The following is a 9,492-nucleotide window of genomic DNA, read 5'->3' on the forward strand; positions in this document are numbered from 1 at the left end:
ATGTAGGTAACAACTCTGTCCCAAGCCCACGTTGTAGTGGGCAACAATACTGAAAGCTTCTTAAAGTTGGCTCCTGCAAGGTGGACACAGCATAAACCCACTGCAACAAGTTCCATTACCTAATAAGAAGTAGACTCAGAGAAAGAAACCACTAGGTTTAAACCCAGAACTGACAGAAGGGAGACTGAATAGCACTCATTTTTTTTAAATTCTTTTCCAAAATACTAGCATCTCTAGGCTTGTTTGTACAGACACTTTTTAAATTATTTCTCACGGTGACTAACCATGCTCTGCAGTGTATCAAGAACACCATCTATAGGTAAACAACATTTCCTTACTCTTAGTTGACCCGGTATTTTACTGCAGTAAAAAAGTGCTTTTAAAAAATAGTTAGACAGCTGATTAAGCTTGCTGGGAGTAAGTTTATATACAGGTACACACAATAAGAGAATTATGTATTATCTTACTAACCAATCAAGGAACTGACAGGATTGTTGTCCTCAACAATATGAGCAATTTGACCCATTAAATTACTTTGCATTTCTTCACTAAGAGTGGGAAGACCTCTTTCAGCTAGAGACCTGTTCACTTTGCTGCAAATCTGGACACCAATAGCATTCAAAGCCTCCTTCAAATCGAAAGTTCTGGAAGACAGAATTAGAAAAGCATTAAATTTTGCAGTTTCTGTAGCATAGGTTGTAAGATGACCTCACCTGTCTGTTTTCCCTTTTATTTTCTACCTGCTCTCTGCAATGAGACCATTTAGAAAAGTTATCTTTTGCTTTTGCGTATTTTTGTACATCTATAGACACAGGACAAGTCTCCACGTGGAAGATAAAATAAGGACCTAATTGTGATTCAAACGGGAAAAATAATTTGAAGGGTACAGCAGTGACACCAGTTCATTTTGCCCTTATGCTTATCCTGGGCCACGTTTCATGAGAAAAAGCAGAATGGAGAACTATTTAATGAGACCCTCTTTCAGATCACATCGGACTTGCTTGTAGTGCAAGCGGCAGCACAAATAGGCAGGCAAATGGCTTAAACTACCTACAACAAGTCTGAAGCAACTGCCAAGACAATTCAGTCAATGTATTGCCATAGTCTCTCCAGTATTAGGAGCATATGAATAAACTTTAGTAGTAGGCTCCAAATTCTGTAGACTAACATCAAGATTAAAAAACTTAACTTTGAAAACATGCCTAACATACAGTGGACTTATATTATAAAGGGAACATAGAGACTATTAAAATTCGGTATCTTCCCATTATTAACAAGCACTGGCTATGACAGTTGAATTGTTTCCAAGGATTTTCAGATCCACTTGGTATTTCCTGTTAAAAAAAAAAAACAACATGAAGAGTGATAAAAACAAGGCCTTACTTCTTGTTCATGCCTTCAAGAAGAGGAATAGAGATCCTTTTCAGTTGGTCAGCAAAATCAGGCACATCTACAATTGCTGCACCCACCATATTGTTTGTTATGAGACAAACACAAGCTATGATTTTTAATTGATTGAGCTTTTCTCTCAACTCCTGAAGACGAACTTCATCTGTTATTAGAGTCTGGAATCGAAACAATAATACTAATTTAGGAATACGGAGAAAGGTAGGGAAAAGGACAGATATAGGATGTAGTCATGAAACATTAATATTTTTAATCACAAATATGCAAATTCAGAAGAGACAGCAGCTGAAATACCCTGAATACGTAGTATTGCACAAACTGGCATTCTGTATAAGTACCAGAAGTAAGGCTGTAGTGGGAAGAAAGGTAATGCCTTCAGTGCAGAGGAAACTGAGGACGTTGCATCTTATTCCTCATCACTGCTGACAGATACCTGTGACTAACAATTCAGCCCATGATGTGGAATTCTCAGGGGATCCAGAGGACATTGTAGTGATCAAGGTTACAGACAGAATAGTCTTCTGGATTCAGCTGTCCTCTGAAAAGTATTATAATCTGTAACTGGTGGACAGTGATGAACAATCGCACGTGACAACGACCAGTTCAACTACCAGAGCAAGTTCTGCAAGTGATACAAAACCTGCTTACAGGCAAAAAGCCAGTTGATCATACCAAGAATGTAAGTAATTCCCACAGCAAGATGTAGCTGCAGTGACTTATTTTAGGTTATAAAGAGTTCATCTAACCAAATCCCTCCATTGAGAAGCACAGGGGCATTAACATCAAACTGTTTCATAGTAATGTCATAGTATGACAAATCAGATCCACAGGAGGATACCAGTGTGTAGCTCTTCTTCAAAACCGTTCAAAGGAAGGTGAGAGTAAGGCAGTTTCTCTTCCATCCACTGACCGAGAGCACTAAGAACATCCCCACGTATTTAGCAAATTGTCTTCCAGGCCACACTAAGTATAGCTAAGGTGCTCACTGCGGATGCTAATTTTAGCCCTGACTGATGGCCAACTTCAAATTGGCTTTACAGAAAGTTGCAGAGGTCAGTAGTCAGGAGTTCGAGGGAAAAACTGAACACTGATTCTTGATGCAGTATGCATTTGAGCAATATGCACTGAGAAAGGGTGAATATCTACTCTAGAGGGCTTCGAGTTTTTACTGATTCTGTTCCAAAGCAAGAATGATCCCACCAGTTCCTGCTGCTGTTAGGAAAACTGGATGCTACGGTCAGTTCTCTCAAAGATACAGAAAGCCAAGTGCTGCCAGTACAAGGCCCAGCCTTTGACTACGGCCAAGACTGCTCTTAGGGTGGAGCTGGTGAGCTACAACTGGATAGAGGGAAAACAACCTTTACCTTGTTCTTTTCTAGCTGTTGACTTGCCCATCTCATATTTCAGAAACTAGACTAGCATATACTTTCCAAATTCCAAATTTACTATTCAGAAATTTAGGAAGTGCAAGAGAATACTTCTCCTATTGTCATCAATAGCAGGATTATTATACTAAACAATGTTTTCCTGTAGCTAGAAATCTGAATACACTGAAATACACTTCTTACCTCTGGAATTGTTTTGTGATAATCCCATTGTAACAGTTTCAAGTAGCCGTTGTTTAGCACCAGGGTAGGACTAATAATTCGTTTGGAACTACTATCAGCACCAGGGGATGACGAAGATTCATCAGAAACAGATGACAATTCATCTTCTATTGATTCCTTTATCCATTCTGTTGTGAGATCCAGGGCACCTAAGCATTGCAAATCCACAGATTTACTGCATGCTTTCATCAAAGTAAGCACTAGTTTGAAGAAGAGAGCTGTACACATGAACAAGAGCATTGAACTTCTGAAGTCTAAACAAACACAGTGGACAGCTGAGTCTTCACACACATAAATTCTCTCCCTCACTTTTTTCCCCACTGATCATGTTCTACTGGTCACCTTAATATTCTAGCTAGCACATACAAACCCAAAACCAAATTGTTAGGCTTCACCCAAGACTTCTGGGTAGAAAAGCCTCAAATTCCCAAAGCATTTTTTTCCCCTTTTTCAGGGAGGCCACTTAATGGTTGGGGCATAGGAGTGGGAAGTAGAGGTGAGGGGAGATAAACTGTATTAACAACAAATGAAATGTTTTTAAAGAGTTCTTTTTACATGCTGCATATATAAACACGGCAGGCTGTATCAGTGGCTCAAAGTTCCCATTTTAGAAGTCCCTGCTCCAGATGTTAGTAAGTTTACTTCTTCTTGGAAAACCTATTTTCCTGAAGACTGTTTAGCCACATTACACAAAACCTGTAACAGTGGATCAAGTTGTCTTTACATCACCCAAGAAATTTTCCTCAAAGCCTGCCTTTTATTAAAAAAAAAAATGATCCTGTCCCTTCCAACTTTCGGGCACACTAAATGGTTTTACATGTTCACTTCAGACTAACAACAAACTTGCTGCATAGAAAAATGATAAAGCCTCATCTTTCAGTATGTACGCCTTCTGCCTCCAGACAGTAAGAGCTGTTGTTTGTTTATTTTTCAGACACCAACCAATTTAGCAAATAAAAGTTTGTCTGAAAGCTGCCCAGATTACAGATAAACAAACTTTACAGCAACTAAAGCAATTGCCCATTGGTAGCTTGCTTGTCAAAGATTTTTTGCATTAGATCCAGACAAGAAACTGACATTTTCCTCCAAATTAACTGCAACTGGTAGATTTTACAGCATGTCTTTAAATAGCCCTCTTTTTAAAGAAAGGTTTAAATTAAATATAGCCTGATACCTACTTGGTGTTTCTTCAAGGATTTCCTGGAATTTTGTTCTTTCGTAGTCCACCAAATTACGCTGAAGGTATGGCCTAAGGTTTTGAATTGTGTAATTAGCCATATCCACTTTCATCAGGTCCAAAACACGGAATATTTGTCTGAAAGGAGGAGTTTAAAATTTGACAGTTACAATAGTCTATTGTTTTTAACCAGCACCAGTGAGGTACACCTATAATAGCACTTTAATTTCAATCCTGGGAGAAGTACACTCCTTCATTGGTATTTCAGCATAACAGATATGTTACCTATCTTCCAGGATACTCAAAGGAGTATTGTGTATAAGACTTGGTGTAAGTTAGAGAACAGGACAAATATGTAACATCACTAAATGCTGCAATGCAACCCTGTAACAGGAAGAGATGGGTTTTCAAGAACTGTATTAATTGGTACATTTCAGCCTAAACAAACAGATTTTAATTTTTCATCACTTTAATTGCACCAAGAGAAACAACCCTTCTGATGCAGTTGCTTGGGTCCCTGTATATGATCCAAGTTGCAAGAAAACAGTAGAACAAATACCATTTACTCTTAATATGTCAGTGTACCTAAGGAGCAGTAAACTGATTTCTGCTCTTTTATGCAAGTGTTCTACTCAAGTTCAAGTAATAAGATCTTTATGAAAGAGATTTTAAAGCCAAAGTTTGGCCTCCTAGAGGAAGCATGCAATAAACAGTTCAAGAAGGAACAGTACGAATATGCTGCTTAAATTTTGTAAGGATGAACAAGACTGAAAAAAATCAGTCTCCGAAACACAGATTATTGCAAAAGTGTTTTTTTGTTGTTGTTGTTCAGTAGCTTAGATATTCAGAGCTAGGCATTCTACCCATTTCATTAAAAAGTTAAGATACACATAATATTCTGGTCACAGTGTGTCATAGCTACTGCCCTTTAATAAAAATCCTCCCCTTCTGTATAAAAGTAAGTTTTCCTATAGTTGAAAAACAGGTGTTACATAAACTGACACAATTTGAGACTTCTTTTTAAGACTTTACTCCCCTCTTCCACTGCCCAGCACTCTTTCTGAGAAGAGGTTTCTCCTCTAAAAACACACCGAAATACCAACCTCAGTAATTCTACAATATTGTCAGTTGCTTTTAACTGTTTTATATCGTTGTCTCTTATTGGAGCACATAACTTTCCCATAGTGTTGATGATATAGTTAGCTAGCCCATGAATATCAACAGCATTATGTTCCGCCTGCTGTCTTATAAGATCTGTATCTAGAACTTCACAAATTTGATTTTGAATCCTATTTGCTCCAGGAGTCAGGAAGGAAAGAAGAATCTAAAGCAAGGGGGAAAAAAAAGAGGAAAAGCTTATCAATAAAAACCATATCACTTAGTAAACACACTGAATTAAGATTTTAATATTCATGTCAATAAGTGTATTTAGCTGATCAGTTATAACAGGACACATTAAGACTGAACATTATCTAAGGTAGCAGGAGAAGGACTGTTAAAAGGATCACAGTACAGTTCTACAAAAATGCTCGAAGCTAGTAAAACAGAAAGCATGTCAACAATGAGACTCTTTCAAAAACTGGGAGGCTGCCCTGTAAAACAAACATTTACTAACTTAAAACTTTGAAAGACTTAGTATTGTGCCAGGATTGAACATTTGTACACTCCCTTGTGCAATGATCATAAACAATAAAGTCTATTTGGGCAGGTGCAGTCATGTTTATACTCCTTTTCATGGCCCAAGTTCACAGTATGTTGCTGGAAAGAGGCTAGTAGAGATGTGAAGTTTTGAGAAAAGAGCTGACTAAGAGCATTGACTCGTGCAATGAAAGCTGAGTGGATATGCCACTGCGCATTCATGGACATATTCATGATCAATATACTATAAATAGACACCTATTTGCAGTTCTGAATAATCATGGTTTCACCTTCGGAAAAAGAACTTGAAGGTGTTGGCTTGACTGAGTTAGCAGACCCTTTAGTGAAATAAGAGACTCTTAGGCCTAAGCTGACAAAACAATACTGGAGCACAAAGGAGGAAGAACATTACCTCCTTAATTTCCTCAAAGAGCTTGATAGCATGTTCATATTCTGGAGGATCTTCGTTCAGTTCTGATTCCAAATGATCCCAAAATGCCTTGTGTACAATTTGTTTCACTGTGCCTGCAAAGCTGTGGAGCAAGTCAATTAGATACAGAAAAAACACCCAACTAGCTATCATCCTTGGTAGAAGCGTTAGATGAGCCTGATCACTTGTTGGGAAACACAGAACACCTCACCAGCTATCGAGACCTGCAACTATACCTTTCTTTGGCTGTGGATGATCAGCTCCCAAAATGTGGTCTAGACTGGTAAGTCCTAAAACACCTGTATTTTATAAAGTGGTGCTGGCAATTCAGATGCAGGTAAAGAGATATTACCTTTCCTTTTTCCTTACTGAATTTGTATTCATTGTCCTAACCTGGTACATTATGTACTGAGCCGTCTCAAAAACTATTCTGTTATATAAGTAATTATCAGTTAAGGGCCTTGTGCAAAAGCCTGTTTGTTATTTTACGTAAATTTTCTCGATGTAAGACCAGGGTCATTTTTAAGTTAGACATGTCTGTAAGCAAGAACATTTTAGCTATCTACATTAGGGAAGTTACTTCTCACTTCCTCTGTATCGCCAGGTATTTTTGCATCTGTTTAGAGCTATGTTCATGATGAGCTCTATCTTTTTATGGCACCAATAAGCTACTACATACAACTGTATAGAAGGCCACCATTTCAATGTTTCCACAGGGTTTGGAACCACACAGAACAGACTGATATCTACCTCCACTATGCGCATTCATGTTGAATTAGCCTTTTATCTTCCACATGACATAAGACAGAGCAACATGCTCCAAGACAGTATATAAACTCAGCTGGACTGCAACACTTGTTCCAAGCAAGACAGCTTTGACACTGACTCCTGGAGGTGCAGGATAAAAATCTGTAGCCTTCCAAGATGTTTTGGTTTGGGGTTTTTTTCTTTTCATTTGCTGCTCCATTCATTTCTCCTCTCTTCCCAACCCCAGTGCTGCTTTTTGCAAAATTCAGGCTCTTACCTGTTCTGCGGGAAGTCTTCATGTTTTATGCAAAAATTTGCATTTACAGCAATTTCATGAGCTAGAGTCAAGTCTGTCAAATTTTTTGCAGCTGCCATCAGTTCATCAAACGTAATAACCTTGGGAGGGCTTGCTGCTGGAACAAACAAGATCAATTCAAGCCAAATATCTATAGTTGATAGTGCAATTGAAAATATTAAAATTTAAAATTTTACTGCTTCCTAATTGGACTCTAATACTCTAGAAGAAACAACCTAGGATTACCAGGTCTTTATATCTTCTTAAGACACTAACTCAGGAAACTCCCAGCTTATCAGGGGTGTGTGTGTGAGTAACACCACACAAGCCTCATAACACTTTGAAAAGCAATTTAGTATTTCTGCATTTTAGCTAAGATATCTTTTTTTTTTTTCCTTTAAAACAGGATCTTGCATTCCACAGATTTCCTATTGACTGTTCTGTAAAATTCTCCAGACCAAAAGCATGGGCAATAGCAGATACCAGATGTCCATTATAATTCTGAGCACATAATGGGTTTATTGTGGTTTTATTGCCTGTAGAGAAAGTTCTGAAGTTACTGACTTGAGAACCCCCCACTTATGTTTCATTGCAGATGCATTATAAGTTACAGTCCCTTTTTACAAATGAGTATTAACATCATAACAGATATTAACAACATAATAGAAACTCTACATTGGAAAGCAAGAGTAAATTCCCAAAGTTTCTAAATCCACAAATTCTGTCATTTAATTTAGCATTTGGAATTAAATCTTTGAAGACTGGTAATAAAGACAAAGAGACAGCTGCTAATTGCAGCTCCACTAACAAGCTTGTTTTAATGTACGACTTCACTTACATAGGTACTAAAAAGTATGCATGGTCTGAGAATGCTTACAGACACAAACATGAAGCACATCTTAGTCAAGGTTTTATTTATCATTACTCAAAATACCTTCCTTGTGCAAATGTGTGTTTTCTATTTTATCCTAATATTTATGAAAGAAAAAAAAGTAAAATTAATTTCATGTAACTTCATGTAGAATTATAAATCTGTAAGTTACAGATTTAATCTTTAAGTGTATGGAGCAAACAGAAGAAACACACTCTTTGCACAAAGCCATATCTACTTGAGTGGGAGACTGCTAGCAACATCAAGATTAGGATGTCCATGGTGGCACACTTTTCTTACACTTTCTGAAGGGAAGGAGTGCACAGGGAGACCCCCACGGATACAGCTGCTGGTGGTGTTCCACACACAAGGAGATGCGCTGCTTCATAGCAGAGAGAAAGCCATGCCTTTCTCTTAATACTCTTAAACAGAGATTCAGAATCCCAGGTTCTACCCATGACAGCAAAGAGAAACGAGATAAGTTAGCCTTATCTGTCTATGCACAATGCAGGTAAGGTTGAAATAGGCTTACACGCTGGGGAACTGGGTTTGCTTGAAGAATCACTGTTAAAGCTCTGTCTTGAATATTCAGAGTCGCTAGAAGAAGCTGTGCTTTCAGAGAGGCGTGAAGAATCTGAATCACTGTTCTGGTCATCGTTGAGAGGCATTCTGATTCGCTTTAGCTGCTACAGTAAGCAAGACCTGGAAAGACAAATACACTTCCCATAAAACCAGCACCTTTTTTTTTTGTTTTGTTCATTTCTCAGAAGTCAGATACCAATCATTATATTGTAAATGAAGAACAAGTCGTTCTGTTACAGAAAGGATCTGGCTTGACATGCAGAATCATACAGCTATTAACAAACCACACCTGTTCCGCAAGAAAGTTTTGTACTCTCTACTGTTTCATACCTTAATGGTTATGTTAGAGACAGGCTGCAAATTGGTTATATTTAAAAAAATAAAAGACTACCCACAGTAACCCCTGAAGTTGCTTGTCAGAATTTTGGAAGTTCTCAACATCCATAAAGGCACCTCATGATGTTACCATCCCCCACCTGGCCCCACCAACAAGTGATGTTTAGCAATTGGCTTCCTTCCACAAACGAACTGCACTGAGTGTAACAACTCTGAAGCAAACATACAAGCTGCTGAGGGAGAATAGGCAAATAATTCAGAATATACTTCTGGCAGGGTGTAGCTAGAAGTCTGGCCTGCGGCTTTAGGTGGGTCTTTGCTCTGAATTGGATTGACAATGGCATAGACCCGAAAAAATATTCCTCCTAGGGGTGAGGGTGGATAGGTTTTCTGTTTTAAGTC

General features: G+C 38.2%; 1 protein-coding gene across 1 annotated transcript in view; it reads right to left on the bottom strand.

Annotated features, from left to right (window-relative positions):
* The window catches only part of TCP11L2 (t-complex 11, testis-specific-like 2), a 9,182-nt gene extending 342 nt beyond the window's left edge, over nt 1-8,840 (bottom strand). Inside the window, exons 1-9 of the mRNA XM_009885554.1 lie at nt 8,705-8,840; nt 7,284-7,419; nt 6,242-6,362; nt 5,295-5,515; nt 4,193-4,329; nt 2,976-3,163; nt 1,384-1,565; nt 468-644; nt 285-360 (exon numbers count right to left, since the gene is read on the bottom strand). Coding sequence (XP_009883856.1) covers nt 285-360; nt 468-644; nt 1,384-1,565; nt 2,976-3,163; nt 4,193-4,329; nt 5,295-5,515; nt 6,242-6,362; nt 7,284-7,419; nt 8,705-8,840 — 1,374 coding nt within the window. The remainder of the gene's footprint in view (nt 1-284; nt 361-467; nt 645-1,383; nt 1,566-2,975; nt 3,164-4,192; nt 4,330-5,294; nt 5,516-6,241; nt 6,363-7,283; nt 7,420-8,704) is intronic.
* Between the last annotated feature and the right edge of the window lie 652 nt (nt 8,841-9,492).

Source organism: Charadrius vociferus, unplaced genomic scaffold (genome assembly GCF_000708025.1).
Source record: "Charadrius vociferus isolate BGI_N301 unplaced genomic scaffold, ASM70802v2 scaffold865, whole genome shotgun sequence".
Lineage (NCBI taxonomy): Eukaryota > Metazoa > Chordata > Aves > Charadriiformes > Charadriidae > Charadrius > Charadrius vociferus.